Source organism: Phoenix dactylifera, unplaced genomic scaffold (genome assembly GCF_009389715.1).
Source record: "Phoenix dactylifera cultivar Barhee BC4 unplaced genomic scaffold, palm_55x_up_171113_PBpolish2nd_filt_p 000601F, whole genome shotgun sequence".
Lineage (NCBI taxonomy): Eukaryota > Viridiplantae > Streptophyta > Magnoliopsida > Arecales > Arecaceae > Phoenix > Phoenix dactylifera.
In genome coordinates, this window is record NW_024067998.1 from 248,235 (window position 1) to 268,182 (window position 19,948).

Genomic DNA, 19,948 nt, shown 5'->3' on the forward strand with positions numbered 1-19,948 from the left:
TAGGTGTCAAAAGAGAACATTATACATTCCTTTTAGGATATGTCTTTTGCATATTTACTTCTATCTAGTATGAATTTTTGTCACAGTTTTACTCTTGTTCTTTTCTGGCCTTGGTGTGTTGATCGAGAACGCATACAACCTTGAGAGTTGCAAGAAAAAAAAGTGCATCTTTTCCGCCACCTTAAGAAATTTTCCTCATTAAAACACTCTAGTTGACAAAGTTCAAGGCCATCTTTATACAAATAGCAAATTCATTTTCGCAGAATGAAGTGAAGCCCTAAAAATATTCGAACAAATGGGAGAAAGATTGGAAATTCTTATGGGAAGGATTCAAGGTCTGTAGTACTATAACTTTCCTTAAGGCTTTATTTAGTCTGACCAATCTGGTGTGCAACTGACGTCCATGGAGTAAGTTGCCAACCGCTTAACCTCTCCAATAATTTTATGTTTTGTTTTATATAGATTCATATTTTCTCTTTATTTTGAAAATATACAAATACTTTTCTAAGTATATCAAGAATTATTTGCTTTTACTAAGAAAAATGTCTGGTGGAATGCAAAAAGATTCGGCACTTGGAAAGAAATCAAGAGAACCCAAATCTTTGATAGCCAACTCAGTTCCAAGTGAGTGAATGTGCTTGTGGACTGACGAAGGTCGAGTTCTAGGGGTGAGAATGTCATCCGACATAAATATGCAGAACATCATGGAACTGACATTTGACAAAAAGAGAAGTGCATGCTTTAAAAATACTGAAGCCAAGAAATAAGTTAAGCTTCAAGATGTTGATGCCAAGTACATTATTGGATTCCTTAAAAACCACTATCATGTTTGTGGCAAGCTTAGCCATGAAGATTTTCTCAATTAAGAGATGAGAGCAAAGCGAAGACCTTCATCCAAAACTGGCGGCTAGTAGGGATTCAAATGAACCAAGGTAAGCCAGGTTAGTAAGCTGCCTATTTTTGACCTGTATGTAAGGAATGAGCTCAAGCCTAGCTCAATCAATGCGGCGAACCTGCACATTTTTATCACCCAAAACAAGATCGAGCATCTTAGCAAGCCAAGATTCTATTCATTTTAACAAAACCATTTTTTTTTAATTACATTTTTAAGTTTTTGTAAACACAAACCCAAGGTGTTAAAGCTCAGGTTGTTGAGCCAAGCCTGATGTTAATCTTAGCTTGAGCTGTTGACAAATAGCTCAGTTCATTCACAACCCTATTTGCTAGGATGTTCCAAGTGATTGAAATACAAAGACCGGGAATTATGTCCATAGCCTACACCCCAAATGGTGCGAAGGGCAAGTAACTCCACTATATCTTCTAAACCAGCTAGTCCTTCAAGTGATAGAGTATCATGAACATCCAATCGCCAATTCAACTCACAGCTTCTTTTGAAGAGAAGGGCAGGTGAAGATTCCCTCTAAATGAAAAGAGAGAAGGATTAAGAGTTATGGTCATGGACCATTAAAAAATGTCACTGGAATTGATATTGGTAGGAGAGCAGAGCCAAGCCCCTGAGGTTGGTCATGATTCTGATTCTAGTGTCCTGATGCAATATTTGGAAGCCTAATAAAGAAATATACCATACATTCTATCCTCCACTCAGATAATTAACTTCTTGAAAGATCCAAGACATACAATTTGATCTGATCCAACTGATTTACAATTTCATTGAGTTTGGGCTTACATGATTCTTGCTAGCTTGACTAATGCCATAACTCCCAACCTTGGTACCAAACATTTCTCTTCATCTCTGGGATTTCATGCGGCACAAAGGAAATTAGTACCATACATGTTGTTGTGCAATTCATTAGGGGTTGGTCATATAGAGCACCAATCACCTTATGCCACATGGCAGGCCGGCAGTGCATATGAATACTTTTGTGGCCCTGTAAGCAATTCCTAAGGAGGAGTGATAAAACCACTCATGAAAATATAGACAACCTAATCAGACCCAACATAACCAAGTTCTGTCGAAGCATTCTGGAATCATGGAACAAAGAGTGGCAGCTTTTCACTACAAACACCAACACCAGGAGGACTCTAGTCTTAAGATTATACTGTCCTGAAGAAATGCTGGTATGAACTGTGGAGAAGCGGCTGATAGAATGATGGTAATTGAAGAAGTCCAGATTATCTCCATGCTAAGCCCGCCCATTTTCTTTGATTTCAAAAATCATCTTCGGACCACTACAAATAATTTGCTTCCACATGAGATTACATATCAAGGTTGATATCTTACAAAGCAATAGCAAGCACTCGAGGACTATATTGCTTCTAATGCTCCTCAAACTTGACTGAAATCTGTGACATTTTTGGTTGGTGCTTCCTAACCTACAACATGTGCAGAGGAAGTCAAATCAAGCTTATGATGGATCAGACAAGTGAACAATAAATCAGTTCCAAGAAGTTAATACCTTAACACCAGCCATAGATAACAACTTGTGAGAGGCAACATACATGGCATCAGACTTGCCCAACGTTTTCTCAACAAAATATATGACTTCAGAGACACCTGACTGCGAGAATGAAGAATCATCAATTTCATCAAGCAGTAGTGAGAATAAAGAGAGACAGCATGATCATCATACTAATCTGAAGGCAGATTTTATCAATAACAATTGTTACAAATATATCATAACAAAATGCATCCTATCTGTTTATCAATTAAACGAGACTTTCAATTACATTAACAGTTAGAGCTGACATGAAAGCTGATATATTGATATTGTGTTCAAATGCATTGGTTTACATTGGCTGAGATAACAAGAACAGAGATATCAACTATTTTTTACTTGTGAGTGCCCAGTTTCAATATGAACTGCTTCCCAGCTGAGATCTCACCTGAGATGAAAACCTTGTCATGGTATGATAATTGATGTGCATCAGACTCTTGGATATAGATTGATACATCAAACTCTCTAGCAGTGACATGTTTAATACAACAAAATCATCATAGTTAGTCTGCTGGCTGTGAAAAAATACTTTAGTATTATCATTAGGTTTTGAACTGACTTCAAAGGAAATTTAAGTTTACATGGACTAGCATTAGCTCATCGGCTGCATGGGCAAGCAATAGAAGGGTTTCAGTAATACATAAAACAGTAAAATCATCTCTGGCGGATGATTGTAATCTAATCAAAAGAGCAGTTGACTTCATATGCTAGATGTCTTTGCTGTTCTCTCTAGAAGGTTTTCACCAAATTGAGAGAAGAGATGTAATCATGGATCAGAGACAGAGATTTCATTAGATGGTTTTATCTCATTAACAGGCAATATTTGGAACATTTTGCTTGCTACATTAAAGAGCAACAGTAAATTGTTGAATCAGACATGAAAGAGGCCATATTTTAATCATTGAGACAAGAGAAGGGGATTAGATGTTTCATGTTTTTCACTGTTTGAAGTAAACAGCTTCACTTTTATGATAATGGAGTAGGGTAAAATAAAACCTGGCCAATAAGAACACCTAGCAGAGATCCTTGTTAAAGTCTGTAATTGACATGGGCTTTACAGGAATTTGGGTTATATAATAAATGATGGTGATGAATGTTATTGCTCTTTTCTTTTTTATTCCACCTACCTTGTTAACAATTACTTCATATTCACAAGTTCCATCTAAACAAATATCTAGAGAAATTCGTGCAAGCATGTCAGACTCCACAGCTACATTCTTATCATGCAACACTATAACAGATCCTTTAGTGTTTTCACTGGCTTTTATGATTTCCTTAATCAAAAGTAACATGAAAAGGGCACTGAAATTGCATTTCTGGTAAAATGCTCTACATTGGAAGCAAAGGATTTTTCTGTAGAAAGATGACTGAACTTAATTTTTAAATGAACAAAGAAAACTAAAGCATATATAAATCAGCTGATATTTCTATTACGCGTGAGATATGGGAGATAAGATGTTTAAATCAATATGCAAGAACAAACCTGGATGGTGACCTAACAAATGGAAGAAAAGAAGTCCAAATTAACAAGAACAAACCTGGATGATAACCTTTGCACATTCATTGCATGGGAACATTGTGACGTATAATTTCTGCAAAAATGTCAAAAGGAATTTCTTTTACTGCAAAAGTAACCAATACAGTAAAAGACATATTTGTAAAGTGGTTACATATAGGCATTCTGAAAATATTATCAGTTGGAACCTTCAAAGTGCAGCAAAAAATTATTAACAGTCAGATATAGACATATATGCTATTACTGCCTAAGATTCAAAAGTTATTGCAAGGATACCAAGTTACATGCATCAATTTTCAGTAGAATGAGCACACAAAAAGAATTCACACATGTAATGTTCATTGTATGGTGAAAATTCCACAATACAGAAGCATTTGCCTAGTCTGCAAGCACTCTATCAGCTATTGCTCATATATTCAAGCTCATTTTTATTTTTTTTCTCGATATATATATATAGTCATAGAAAATCAAGGAATTATACAAATCTTTCAGGAATTGCTTAAAAATGATGTTACAAACCATTATTTGCAGTAAAATGTCCGAGTTATGTGCGTTGTATATATCCGTGTATTGAAAGCATGTCAAACTCCCCAACTTTAGGTAAAACTGAGGTGCTATCTAAGCAAGTGAACATTACAGGCTAAAAGGACAGATGTAGGACACCTTCATTTTAAAGGAGCTAGTTTCCTATTGCTGCTCCATCACAGATGATCAACTCAACCGAAATTCATTTGAGCTTCCTAATTGGATTATTAATAACCCAACCACGCAGAATTCCTAGCCGCTTCCAGTTTTATCCACTTATCCCACCAGCCATAAAACCACATGGTAATGGGAAGCAATATGGAGATGCCATGACAGAAAAGTAACGTGGGCCCATGCACTACCCTTAGACATAAAAACATGTCAAGACATGCTGACATGATGACTTCTTCACATGTATCCTACAAATAATTCCTATTTATTCATATAGCTCACACTAGAACCAGTCTTTGTTCTGTTTTTTCTCTGTTTTTCTGTTTTCGCCCTATTGCTCTATTTGGGATGAGATACAACATTTTAGTTAAGCTTATAACTTATGAGTTTTTTTGAGGTTAAAAAAAAAAGGCTCATAACTCTGCTTTAAAAAGATAACCATATACCATTAAAGCAAATATTCTTCTAACTACATAATGCACCCTTCTTTTATATGCATATGCAGAGGAAACAAGAGTACTCTGTTCAGCATTGCCATGTTCCAATATTACCTATACACACTGGAGGTAAAACATTTGCTCACCAGCAATCATGTCTGACATCGACTTGTGTGCGGACAGGTTCATATACATTTGTAAGTGCCTTTAACTAGATGTATTAGATTGGAACTATATGGTTGTATGGCAATGGCATGGTGAACATTTATCTCCAACATGTGAGCCAAACTAACAAGAGAATGTTCTCAAAGTTATATTTAATCTTCTTGGAACATTTCTAAAACATACAGGAGTAACGAAAAAATCAGGACTTATCTGTCAAATGACCTTGCTTAATGATATTATAAAAGCATGATATGCAAGTAACCTCAGAAAATAGCAACTTGTGAAAATTATACCAACATAAGGGCTATTTAGTTACTTTTTTGGTCTGATGAGCCCCCAATTAGAAACAGGCACCAGGAAGGGCTGACTGTAGTTTTGTAGGCATGGACCAAGTTTTGGCTGACAATCAAGCCCATCAAGAAAGGGATGTGCATCAAACTAGGCTTGGTGTTGACATGGCCTAATAAGCTTATTACATGCTTAGAGTGGCTTATCAGCCTAGTGAGTTAAGTATTTGGAAAGCTTCATATGTTATTGTCTCTGACATAAGCCTGAGCATAAATGTCATAACAATGCAAGATTGTGACCTAGCACCTACTTGACAATCAATTAAGTAAAGGCTGCAAAAACTATAATAAATGTCAATCTCATAAAAAGGACAGGCTCGAAAAATGTGCCTCCGATATTCAATTTGAAAAAGGTCAGCTATTACTATTTAGGTGAAGAGTAAAGAAACCTCACATCACCCAAATCAGGCTCATACACAGTGCTACAAGTGCAACATGCTAGCTAGCAATCTGGACGAACCTGTGGTTAACAAGTCTTACCAAAACAAGTTTATTCAACACCCAAAATGATCCATGCAACCTGTTTTGCCAAAATTGATAGGTAATAAAACCTGATAATTGAGTTTTATTAAAAGTATGCATCCTATTTTTTCATGAAACCTGCTTTCCAGATAATCATGCTTTATAATTATCTATTTTAGAAAAACTCATCAGCAACCAAACAGCCCCTAAGTGGCCATCTAACTATAAATTTATTGTATCATTTGAAGTAATTTCTAACATATAGCTCAAAATTTAATCTAGTTCACAAAAGCGAAGATCAAGAGTGACCTGTCCGGAAGCAGATGCATGGTTTGTGTTGAGGATAGCATTAACTTCAGCATGAACGACATAGCTGCCAGAGAAAATAAGACAAGAAAATTTTCATGATGGATATAGAGTTTATAGGCTGATTTGACCAAACAAGGAAGCAAATAAATAGAGAAAGTAACAAAACAAGACAGAGAGTTAATCTACCCTAATATGCATATGCAAAAATTGTGATTTGGTGTATGTTAGTACAATATTAGTTCAGACATGTCATTTACTCAAAAATTCTCAAGCCTGAATCCTTCTGTCAACAGACTGAAGAAATAGAAATGTATTTGACATGTTATGATCACTGGCCATAGCTAAAAAGCACTGAATATCTATCATCATTAGTCATCATATACAAGCCCCATCCCATCAATTTAAATCCAGTTAATCTCCTGCTTCACCTATTATCTACGAAATGGGATATCACCTAACACAACTTCAACCCAGATAAACTTGAAAAGAATGGGGATTGACAAACCATGATAGATAAGATACAGCCTTCCCCCCAAACAGCCACCACCCATTCAAGACAAAAAGGGAAAAAACAAGAATGCCTAATCAACCTCAAAAGAAAGTTAAAAACTTACGGGAATTTTGTCTCCAGTGGATCTCCGCTCATAGATTTCTGTAGAAGAAGAAAATGACAGGATTGCATTATTCAAAAGAAAGCTAAATTCCTTTTTGATCATCTAACAGAACAATTAGGACTCAAGGATAGAACATAGGATATAAGAACAATGAATAAAATAGCATACTGAGGAAAGCTAAAAAGACTAGCATACTGGAGGGTCTATTAGCAATTTAGCCTAAAAAATATTTCTGTGGATCACCAAAAGTTAGCTGAAGATTATTAAAAATTAACCTTTGCCCAAGGGAGCTTGTCATCAGAACAACCTCTTGGAAATCCATTATAGCCAATGCCTAAATTTGTTAACAACAGAATTAGATCTCTATGAAACTTAAAAAGTAAATAGAGGAGTGTTATTTTGAACTTTGGTTAAAATAGATAATATTGACATTGTAAGAAACAGTAAAATATAGGAAACACATAAATGGCATTAAATGTCATGGATTTGAAATGAAATATTCAAACTTCTGATCTCACCAAGAATTATTCCATTTAGACTGACCAGGCATGCTCCAACCTACAAAATGATAGTTGATTCAAAAAATAAGTATAGCAAGAAACAAAAATGCAGCCAAATGTAGGAAATGAGATTTGAACAAGAGCTACTAATAGCTCTAATCACAATCAAAAGATAGCGCCAAACACAATGCATGATATCTTCTTATCAAAAATAAAGAAAAAAAGGATAAGAAAGAAAGTTCTTACTTCGCAGAGTACAATGAGAGATACAAACTTCACTATGAGAGACAACTCATAAAATGTAACTTCATCTCATGGAGAATAACCCACCAAGTATTTTCTTTGATAGTATTAGATATGTGCTTTTGCAGAGGACCATTAAGGAGCTTTTTCTCAAGCTTCTATAAAATTAATTCATAGATCAGAAAAGGTAACATAGAAACCAAAAACAAGTCCCAAAAGAAAAAACTAAAGAGGTATATACAGAAGAGAAGATCATGAGATTTCCTTGATCAAATAGCTACATGTCGCTAGTGTCGCATATCTCAAAGCATCATTTGCAAGAACATGGAGCTGCAACGGTCTTATTTTGGTAAATTTAACTCCTTATTTCCTTATTCTGTCTTGTGTCAACTAAGAATACAGTCATCAATCAAAGCTTCCAGCAAGTCTCATGCAAGGTGTAACTCTTGGTAAGATAAAATTAAACTCATTGACTTTTATAAGTTATGTCTGCCATATTATCAGAAGGTTGAAACAATCGAACCCTTACTTCAGCAAAGCAGTTCAGAATTAAACTACATATGTTTTCCCATTCAAAGATATATTTACGAGACCAAAGTTGATGAGCAAAAGATTGTTTATCAGATGACTAATTCTTAATTTTTTTTCCATTGTGCATCATCAAGATTATGCCGTGTACCACGTTGATACTAGTAAAAATGATTACATACTAAGCTCTTTCAATGAGAAACAATCAGCAAAATTACAGGTTGACCTACCAAAGCTAATTAAAAAAAATCAAGGGCTCAGAAGAGAACTGCATAGGATTATATAACACTTGGATTTAGCAGGTTACTGCCACCTATATTGATTTCAACCCTCGCAAAGATAATCTGACAAACAGTAGACATTCAAACTAACAAGCTGTTGATTTCGCAAGAAAAAACTAGAATTTCTTTTGCTTTTCCGGGCAATGGATCCACTTGCCCCTAGAGAATTCATTGCAAATTCATTAGAAGTAAGTTAGACTTGTGTAATACTAAACACGACAAAAAACCCTAAAAAAGGCTCTCTAGTACACCAAAATTTCAAATCACATAATGGCAGCAACAAATGAAAGGACACCGGCCCTCACCTGCCTGTTGGGATCCTTAGAACGCTTCGCCGAAAGGAATGCAATGGCCATAAAGTAATCATCCCACGAAAGATACCTAAATTTTTCCCAGAATTAATTCAGATAAACGTCGATTTGCAGCAAAGTTAGTAAATTTATCATATCAATAGAAAGACGAGTGGAATTTTGAAACAAACCCTTTGCGCTTGGAGGGATCGAAGGGGCTCTGATCGGTGGAGTTCTCGACGGTACCATTGGTGGAAGGAGGCGAGAGGAGGCGCGGAGAGGGCCTCTTAAGGTTCGAGGAGATTAGACGGAGGGCAATCAAAGAGGCGAGGGCTCCAATGGCCGCGGAGACGGAGATGAGGGCGAGATCTCTCGAGCTCATGGGGGCGGCGATCGGAGAGCGGGAGGCGGGAAAAATAGAATAATAAAATTAAGGGGAGGGGGGTTGGAGACTTGGAGTGGGCGTGAAGCGGGGCGTTTTGGTTGCCGCGGGAAAGGAGAAAAGATCGTGGTTACAAATAACGGCGTTATAAGGAGCCCCCGGCTAAAGTCCAGGGGCATGTCTTAGGGCCCAATTTCGTATAGTTTTTTTTAATAGAAATAGGGAAGTCGGTGAAGAAAACATATTTAGTTATCTTGTTTCATTTCTTCTTTCTCTAAATAATTTTTATTTTTTTTAAACAAATAAAATTAAAAAAAAAATACTTCTACTTTTCTTTTTTTTTAGAAGTAGGTTTTCACCTCTCTCTCTCTCTCTCTCTCTCTCTCTCTCTCTCTCTCTCATCCTCTCCATCTCCACCCTTTTGTCTCCCCGTAGACTTTGCCCCATCCTCCTCCCCACTGCTATCCGCCTCTTCGGTGCTTTCTGCACTGTCTCACCATTGTATTCCTCATTCACACCACTTCTTCCGTCCATCCGTTCATTTGTTTTCGACGTCCACCTTCTGCCATCATCTATCTACTTTTTCATTCTCAATGTCTTCTCGTTTGTTCATTCTCTTGGGAGCAGTGGTGACCATCCATTCTCGGCATCTGTCATCCGATCGAGCACACTCCCGTTCGAGGAAGAAGAAAATATAGTAGGTTTTTTTTCTTTCATTGATAATTTATAAATTGAGAAACATAGCCTCTAGTCATTTTCATCTCCTAGTTCGAACATGACTTAATTTTCAAAAATATATATGGCTAGTGAAAATAAACATGAAAAAACTAAAAATTCTACAGGAGGTAGATCTCAATTTCTATATCAACTATGTCTCAATTGTTTTACTTAATTTTTTTTTTCTAAATTAGAAGACGTGTTCGGTCAAAATTCATACAAAAAAAAAAAATTTTAGTTTGATCGATCCATTTCGAGATCTGAATGATAGAATTTGGATATAATCACTTGGTCCATCAAACTTTTAAAGGATGGCGTCGCTTTATAAAGCTCAAAAAGTTATTGAATTTGAAAAAAAAAAAAACTTAATTAGGTGTCATAAAATCAAGTTATGGCTTTTGAAAGTTTGACACACAATTCGGCTTCTCTATTTGGCAAATCTCGCCCCTAAACCCTATTCAGTCCTACCCAAATTGGTCGAAGTAGTCCACACTAAGTTGAATGATGCTTCTAAATCAGAACTCCTCATGTTTAAGATATTTAGCTCCAACTAGATTAAAACTGAAAGTGGAAAAATGCTTATTTTTATGTCTCGTAGCTGAATCACTTAGCTTTGCTTAGAAGTTGATCCTTCCTTTCAACGACACAATCCGATGGCCTCTCCTGCTTGGTTTTCTTTGCTTTCGGCTCTCAGCGAACCACCCTTCCTGCTTCTGCATCTGGACTATGTCATACGGCCACTCCTTGTCATCCTTTCTCGTTGACAATGGTTATGGTAACTTTCCTTCGATCTTGATCTTGATTGATGGAACTAAGGAGCAAGAGTTTAGCCGCTCATGATCGTATATTCATCTTCTATAATCTTATTGCCAGTGTTTAACAAGTCATTTTGCTTAGGCAACAGTTGCAAAGTTTATACTTTCTTGTGTTTCCCCGAAGTGTTAACTTTTTAATGACTAAATTACTTTCCAATATAACTACAAAAGATAGAAGAAAAGGCTGGTTTAGAAAATCTCTTGAATCCTAATCTAGAAAGTATTTTAGGTTCCTAACTTATGGAAACCAACCAAGAGTTAGAATTTAAGAAATTCTTAAACTATCACAACAAATAATAACCTCTATTTCCAAAAATATCATATTCATGCTTTAACATGGATATATCACATGCTTGACGCAAGTACTATAAATGGTGGGAAAGGGTCGCTGTTGGTTTTATGGGGCCTGCCGTCAAGCGTGGAGCCGCATGCCCCCGACCCTGTGCACCCTCAACCCCCAACTTCCAGCCAACAAAAGGGGAAAAAAAAGGGAAAAACACAGAAGCCCTACGGAAACCAGCCTCACTGCCCATAAAAGGGACAGGTGAAAATAATACCCCTTGCCACCATGGTGGTAGCCTAGTAGTACTGGACAGCAATTCTAACCACAATGTCCCAAGTTCGAATCGCTGCGGCGACGATTAAATTGTGGACCGGAGCTCACTACTTTGGTCACTGCTTGGACTTGTGGTGTAGGACCGCTCTTGAACCGCTAGTAGCCGGGGTGGTGCCGGGTGTGACGTACTCACACGTGGGACTCGAGCCAGAGCTCAGAGGAGTAGCTGAGCCGGGCCCACGGGTGGAGAGGGTATGAGTAAAACCGGTCGGGGTGCCCAACACACGGCCATTTCTGCCCACATCGAACATTCTCCTGGCGGGGCGGGGGCCCAGTGGGGGCTGCTACGCGGGGATGGGCCTTGTCCCTTCCTCCCCCCTACCCCTTTTACTTTAGCAAAAAAAAAAATAAAATAATACCCCTTCACACAGCCTCTTGTACATTTCAAAATTCTAGAAGACTAGAATCCTAACTACACAAAAAAAAATTTAAACTTTCTATTTTTTTCTTCTTTAATTTGAAATCTCACAATCCAAAGCTTTTCTTTAATTTAAATCAGTCCTTACAATTAGAGAAATTCATCGACAAATATTGTTTTTAAAATAATAATTACTCTCGAGAGTTTTCTTGTTTTTAAAATAATATTGTTTTTAAAATAATAATATTGTTTTTAAAATATTGTTTTCTTGGATCCGCCTCTATTTCTACCCGCTTTCAAATTCTGGCCATGACCTGAGCTCAGCCCCGTTGACTGTCACAACGGATGAGTTTGTCCTCATGAACAATTTCACTTTCAAGAGTTCCAACTTCACATATTTGTTCAAGGAGTATTCAGTGAATGTAACCTCTGATTTGTTGGTTCTTACCTTCATCCCATCGAATGGCTCTGTTTCATTTTGTGAATGGGATCGAAGTCGTCTCGGTTCCTGATCAATTGATCAATGATCAGGCTCCGGCTATACCAAATGCTCCTTCCAGTGGTCTCTCTTAGCTTGGTCTTGAGACCATGTATCGCTTGAACATTTGGAGTGCCCCAAAGGCCTAAAATGGTGCATTAAGGGGAGATATGATGGTGAGATTTGGTAGCTGTGCAAAGTGATTAGAAGGGTTTTGGAAGCCTTCAATTTCTGAGGTTTAAAAGGAGGAACCAAGCTAATCTCTTTCTATCCATTTTCTGAAATTGATACTTTTCTATTTCTCTTTGTTTGAAAAAAAAAACAGAGAGGAAGATCTATCTGCATTCTAATTACCCAGATTACTATGTAAAGGATTGCGACTTCTAGAGCAAGTCCCGGTCACATTTTTTTTAAGTTATCATTTCTACCCTGCAATGCATTGCATAGGATATATATATATATATATATATATATATATATATATATATATATATATATATATATATATATATATATATATATATATATATATATATGCAAACAGTTGGTTCCTATTACTCAACAACCATGACAACATTAGCTTTTAGTACAAAGCTATGGTTTATTATACATATTTAAAACTTATTCACATTGTAAAATACATTAATTTCAAATATATTATGATATTTCATATTTTCATAATTATTTATTTTCATAAAAAATTCAATCCTCTTTTTTAACAGAAAACAAAAAAATAAATAACTTCATTTTATTTTCATAATATTTTGAATTTTTTTATGTTTAAAATATCTAAATATATTAACAATTTCAGCGTATTTCTATAATCACACACACACACACACATATATATAAAGTCCTTTAAAAGTAGATAATTCATAATTCTTTTTATTCATGCTATAACCAAAAAGTAATAAAATTTAATATAGAATACTTTTAATACTTTATATTTCATGTATATTTTATTTAAGCAGTTTTAAATTTTTAAATATATTTAATACAAATTAAATTGGATCCGTGATCCAAATCCTTGGTTAAAATGCTCTCCATGAATGTTTTTAATATTTATGCCATAGATTATTACCTGGTTATTGTACATTGCTTGCAACATTGGTAGTGAATTTTTTATCAAAAATTATTTTTGTTTAATTGCTAAATAATCTGTTCATTAAGTGGATTGGTCAAATCAAATTAAAAATAATATATTTAATGTACTAAAAAAATTTAGGTAAAAATATATTATATAATTAATTTCATTAAACTTATTATCTCTCTAATAACTAATAAATATTATAAAATTCTTTTTTCTGGGAATAGGCAAAAGATATTGTGCATCCCCCTATATTAATAAATTATTCATGATACATCTTTAATTAATTAATAATCACTAATAGATACACAACTACTATGAACTAGATTAAAAATCTTGAGAAGAACTTAACCTACACTTCTCCTACTATTTATCTGACTTGACAGTTCATGTAAAGTAAATAGATTTAGTCAAATAAAGTTGAAAATAGTATATTTGACTCATTAAAAGTTATTAAGCACAAATAGAATATATAATTGTTGATATATATATATATAATTGAAACCTCACTACTTCTAAAATTTGTTGGATATATATAATTTCTATTTCTAAAAAAAATAAATATATATTTAGTAATGTAATATTATCCTCATAAAAAATCTAAATCAATTTGCAATGGTACTAATTTATCACAAAAATAAACTACAAATAATTAGCAATAAGAACTATTAGTTATACAACGATATATAGATAGCAAAATTTATTTCATCAATAAATAGTTAATATTCTATAACAAAACTATATATATTGCCAATTAAATTTTTTTAACCAAAAACATTATTCTTACAAGGTGTCATCACAACATAAAAAATTCTAGCAACATCCATAAATAATCATTACAATATCATAGACCTTTTTGCAATAATTTTTAAAATTGTTGCTATAGAATATAAATTTTTTTGTAGCATTTATAAGGCACCATCACCATATAGTAACTTTTAATAACACTCCTGATGAACTGCCGTAATATTATACGTCTTTCATGATATTTCTTAAAATCATTACTAGAGAGCATTTATAGTAATAGATATTGCCAAGTGTTATTAAAATTTCATTGCTATAGTCTTTGTTTTTGTAAACTATGTATATATATGCATGAACGCATGTATGTATATATGTGTGTGTGTGTGTGTATATATATATACATATGTATGTATGTATATATGGATATAGATATGTGAGGCCTAGCCAACCTGACTTAGTGGAACCGAGTCGACTTAGCCTAACAAGGCTGGTACTCGAACAACTAGCCAAGTGAGTTAATTGTGCTGAATGAGATCCTCACTCTACTGGACTAGCAAGGGCAAAAACTTTGCTCGAGTGAGACAATCATGAGCAAGATCACCGGAAAGGATCATGGATCCATTGCCATGCACAGAACAGTCTATATGATAGCACGCAAAATCACTTGAAAGTCTCATCCCTTTCTCCTATTTCCATCCCTTCTCCCCCTTGATTCTCCACTGTCACTACCTCTATCCCTTGTTTCATCATTGCCTTCCACCTCCTCCATTCCACCTCCAAGCTTTCGTGCAGGAACCAATGTCTTTCTTGAATTTGGTGGGTGATCGACGATCGGACACTCCCTCTCTCCATTGTCTTACTTAAAGAGCAAGTCTCTCTCTCTCTCTGTCTCTCTCTCTCTCTCTCTCTAATTCTAGTCCTCACCACCACCTATGGTTGTGCTGTAGTCGAAGCTGCCGGTCATCATTGATGACCTGCACCAATTGGATAGCTTTATTTTTTTTCTTATACAGACCAGGTATCTAGTCTCATCAGATCTCTCACTTTGTAGCTTGATGGCCAATCTAAGCTCATTTGCTAGTAGCTCATGTTTCATGGCCAAACTCCCCTGTTCTTCATCTCCTCCCTTGTATTGAAGCTTACGTCTTCTTCTTTCCCTTCTTCCCCTGAGCCTTTGTCCTCGTCAATCCCGATGACCGGGCACCAACCCAATCATCAGACATACGAGCTAAGACTCGTTTAGTGCTGAGACTCCGAACCTCTTTCCCTCCTTCCTTTCTCCATATGCTATCTGTGTTGGATCCCGTTTTAATTAAATCCTGATCTTGTTTAATTAGAACCCACATTTGACAAGTGTCCCTTGAATTTCGTAAATCCTGATAATCACAAGGGCATTAAGGTAATTGCACGGCAGTGAAAGGTTGCCTTGATGGGGGTGACTCTTCACGTGTGTAACTAATCACGGCGTTTGGTCCCTGGAGAGGGCTATAAATAGCCTGTCAGACCCCTTCTCTAATACACGCATTAAGAGCTCTCTCTCCAGAAGATTTCTCGCTAATCTCTTTTCAATCAGAGCAAATCTAGGTTGACCGCGGCTGGGCACGCATTTCAGAGTCCAATTAAAGATGGATTTAGCGAATCAAGGTATGATTTATAATTCATTAAGTTAATCATTCCATCAATGGTATCAGAGCGGGTGGATTTGATTCCAAAATAAATCATACCAATTTGATATATTAGTTTAACCTGCTTGAGAACCCGATGTTATTTAAACATCGGAACGAATTTTGGCTAGCCGATGTGGGACTAAACTCTTATCTCTGAATCAGAAGTTTTTCCCATATTCCTTAAAGCAATGAATTTTCTTCATTTGGGCGATGTGGGACTAAACTCTTCCCATCTTTCCCCTTCTTTCATTTTTCTCAAGAAAAATAAGGAAAGGAGAGCCGCTGCCATGGCCGCCGCTGCGGCGGGTCTCGGTCGCGGCCCTCCCTGTCCAACTGGTGGCCAACAGGGCCACTGTCCAGCGGCCCGACTCCCCGGCTGCCGCTGCGACCCGCCCCCCGGCGAGCCAGCAGCGGCTGCAACCCGCCGTGGCCACCATGGCCACCGCGGGCGAAGAAAAAAAAAAAAATCGGCCGCCATGGCCTGCGGCCCGCCGCTAAGCTGCCCCGACCACTGCCAGCGGCGCCAGCCGCGCCACCCACGGCGCCCGCAGCACGGCCTGCGGCCGACGCCCCTGCGGCCCGCGACCGCGGGCTGCGGCCGCACCCCGCGGCCGACCCCCGGCCTCCGGCCCCGCCTTGTGGCCGCCCCGCGGCCTGCGGCCATGTCTACGGCCGGCGGCGGCGGTTGCGCCGCCGTCGTTTAGGAGAGAAGGGGCCACTGGTTTTGGCCCCCTTCTCCTCTTTTCGTTTGGGGAAGAAGATGAATAGTGTTGGGTTTCGGGTTTCGGGTTTTCTAAACCCGCAATCCGAATCCGGTTAATAAAAAAAAAAAAAGGTGAAGGGATTAACAGGTTCCGGGTTATTGGGTTTCGACCCGCAATCCGAAACCCGAATCCTTTTGACTAAACTGTGAGTTTTGCAAAGAAACCCCTGACAATATGTTATTCTGAACAAGGGGATTCCGAAATTCATCTATGGTCCCTAGACGAAAGTTAAATTACAGAAAGGTGCTAAAGTATATTTATTTGATCCCTGTACTTAGGATTCATTACAGAACGGTACACTGATTATTACATATTGGTCTCCGTAATGAATTTATTGCATAAATGATCAATTTATATGCTTTCTTATGATGATACATGATTGTTTAAATTATTCATATTTTTCATGATAAAAGGATGATATATGCATGAGACGAGCCAAAGCATCTTATGTAGGAAAAAAAAATGATTAAATTTTTGCATATTTGTGGTGACGAGCCAAAGCATCCCATAAATTTTAGAATGCTTTAGTTTAATTTAATCAATAAAGAGTCTTTTTATCATCATCTCATGAAATTGAATAGTTGCATCATATATAATGAACCGGCCCCAAAGGGAAATCATTATACAAACTTAATGATGGGATGAAATAATGTTATTAGTATGATATTTATGATGAAATCTTGTTGCCCAAAGGCCTTGAATTCTTCATTAATATTGAACAATATCTAGTAAAATTTTATCCATTGAATAACGGTGTCTAAGAAAAGCTTGTTAAAAAGGCATACGTGCCTAAGAAAGGCTAGTACTTAAGTGAGCCTAGTGCTCCACCACCGATCTGGAGCTGATCTGGCTGTTATTCTTTGGATTTTTCCAACTAGATATATAAAGTTCATTAAATATCATACTTAATGCATTAGTTTTATCGTAAAGGGGTAAATCATGTAAAGTTAATTTTGATTTACTCACTAAATTGCTAATATGGGTTAGTGATTTAGATAAGGTTTTAGCGTAATTATAGCATGCATATTGATAGTAAGCATATGTTTTGCAGCTTTGTTTCCGACAGTTTTTTCACAATCCACATCATGCATCCCAATACTTAATGGTTCAAATTTCTCGGAATGGAAAGAAAGACTGACGTTTACTTTAGGGTGCATGGATATTGATCTGGCACTTCGTGAGGACATGCCACCTGTCCCCACAGAGGAAACTATGCCAGAGGAGAAAAAGTTGTATGAGAGGTGGGAGCGGTCAAACCGCTTAAGTCTTTTACTCATACAAAATTATATCTCCAGAAAGATAAGGGGTTGCAATTTGTGAGTTCAAAGAAAGCCCTAGCCAGCACCTTAATATCAAGGTTTGCTTCCTTGAAGTATAATGATAATGGTGGCATACGCGAGCACATTATGGAATTACGTGACATCGCTGCCCAATTAAAATCATTGGAAGTAGACATGTCAGAGACTTTTCTTGTACACTTTGTTCTTAATTCTCTGCCTATGGAATATGCACCATTTAAGATCTCATACAACACACATACAGAAAAATGGACTATGAATCAACTTCTAGCCATGTGTGTTGATGAAGAGCAGAGAATAAAACAAGAGAGGCAAGAGAGTGTTTATCTCACCTCTCATAAGGGAAAAGGACATAAAGAGGTCGGCGGTACCAGTCATCATATTCCTGTTAAGAAGAAGAAAATGAAAGTGTCAGCCAAAGTGACTGATAAAAGGCAAATAAAGTGCTTCTTCTGTAGAAAACAGGGACATTTGAAAAAGGACTGCATCAAGTACAAGAAATGGCTCGAAAAGAAAAGTACTTTTCTTTCCTTAGTGTGTTATGAATCAAATTTTATTGATGTACCTCATAACACATGGTGGATTGACTCTGGTGCTACTATCCATATATGTAAAACTTTGCAGGGATTATTGAACAAAAGAATTCCAACGGAAAGTGAACGAAGCATCATAATGGGAAATAAGATGCATTTACATGTGGAAGCAGTTGGAACGTTCAAATTGACCTTAAAGACTGGCCATATTTTGTATCTAGAAAATACCTTCTATGTATCCGGATTTTCAAGAAATTTGATATCTATTTCGAAACTTGTTTCCTTTGGATATACCGTTTCATTTGGACGGTCATTTGTAAACCTTTCTTTGAATAATATTATTGTTGGTAATTACTTGTTAGAGGATGGTTTATTCAAATTAGACCTTGATACATCCTTTGAGCTATCCCTTTTATTCCTGCAAAATAAAGAACATTATGGATTAAAACGTAGCATGATAAACGAAACTTCCTCTATGTTATGGCACCGAAGATTAGGTCATATCTCTATAAAAAGAATCAAGAGATTAGTAAATGATGAAATTTACCAACTCTTGACTATGGTGATTTTGAAACTTGTTTAGACTGCATCAAGGGAAAGCAGACTAACAAGTTTAAGAAAGGTGCCATAAGAAGCACAAATTTATTGGATCTTATACATACAGATATATGTGGGCCATTTTCGACCCCATGTTTTACTGGTCATAAATATTTTATCACCTTTATTGATGATTACTCACGCTATGGGTATCTCTACTTGTTGTACGATAAGGCTGAGGCATTAAATGCATTTAAGCTTTTCAAGACAGAGGTAGAGTTACAACTTGATAAAAAGATTAAAGTTGTGAGATCAGATAGAGGTGGTGAATACTACGGTAGGTATACTGAAACAGGACAGTCCATTTGCTCGATTTCTTCAAGAGCAAGGTATAGTTGCACAATACACTATGCCTGGTACTCCTGATCAAAATGGAGTAGCGGAAAGAAGAAACCGAACATTAATGGAGATGGTAAGAAGTATGATTAGTCACTCAACTCTCCCAATTTCTCTGTGGGGTGATGCCTTAAAAACCGCTGCGTATATTCTAAACAGGGTTCCTACTAAAGCTGTCCCAAAAACACCCTATGAAGTTTGGACAGGTAGGAAACCTAGTTTAAGACATTTACACATTTGGGGGTGTCAAGCTGAGGCAAGGGTGTACAACCCACAAAAGAAAAAGTTGGACTTTAGAACCATTAGTTGTTATTTTATTGGTTATCCAGAAAAGTCCAAGGGATACAGATTTTATTGTCCTAATCATAATTTTAGGATTGTGGAGACAAGAAATGCTAGATTCCTTGAAAATGACCAAATCAGTGGGAGTATAAAACCTCAAGAAATTAATTTTGAGGAAAAGCAAACTCCGTATGGTGTGCAAGATTCAAATAAGCAGCCAATGATTCCTCTACCTATTATTGATAATGATTTGGAGGAGGATGAGTCTACTTTTAATGTTCCACTTGAATCTGTGCCAGTTATCACTGAGAATGTTGCTCCTCCACCTATAGAACCAGTGGATCAAGAAGCAACTTTAAGAAGGTCATCAATGTTGCCCAGATAGACAACCCAAGAGGGGGGGGGGGGGTGAATTGGGTTTTAAAATGAT

At 36.7% G+C, this 19,948-nt stretch overlaps 1 protein-coding gene across 3 annotated transcripts; it reads right to left on the minus strand.

The window, feature by feature from the left end:
* Nucleotides 1-1,610: 1,610 nt before the first annotated feature.
* LOC103715674 (deoxycytidylate deaminase) lies at nt 1,611-9,328 on the minus strand. Of its 3 annotated transcripts, none has more exons than XM_039119708.1 (9): nt 9,036-9,328; nt 8,860-8,935; nt 7,521-7,560; nt 7,278-7,336; nt 7,003-7,040; nt 6,389-6,452; nt 3,995-4,048; nt 2,418-2,515; nt 1,611-2,334 (listed from the first exon to the last, which is right to left on the minus strand). In XM_039119708.1, exons 1-9 carry the CDS (start codon nt 9,224-9,226, stop codon nt 2,145-2,147), a joined length of 810 nt encoding a protein of 269 aa, XP_038975636.1. In that variant the 5' UTR covers nt 9,227-9,328; the 3' UTR covers nt 1,611-2,144. The 3 variants fall into 3 exon arrangements, 2 of the variants coding, with proteins under 2 accessions (XP_038975636.1, XP_008801624.1); XM_008803402.4 differs by having other exon boundaries at nt 2,418-2,519; XR_005508756.1 differs by lacking the exon at nt 1,611-2,334 and adding an exon at nt 2,845-2,921 and having other exon boundaries at nt 2,418-2,519.
* Nucleotides 9,329-19,948: the final 10,620 nt, after the last annotated feature.

What these genes read in the sequence shown, in the direction of transcription:
- LOC103715674 (XM_039119708.1), bottom strand. Translation starts at nt 9,226, where the DNA reads ATGAGCTCGAGAGATCTCGCCCTCATCTCCGTCTCCGCGGCCATTGGA. An exon ending in GTGCAAAGGTTATCATCCAG is followed by an intron (nt 2,516 to 3,994) that starts GTTTGTTCTTGT and finishes TCTCGCAGTCAG; the next exon opens with GTGTCTCTGAAGTCATATAT. An exon ending in TATCTATGGCTGGTGTTAAG is followed by an intron (nt 2,335 to 2,417) that starts GTATTAACTTCT and finishes CACATGTTGTAG; the next exon opens with GTTAGGAAGCACCAACCAAA.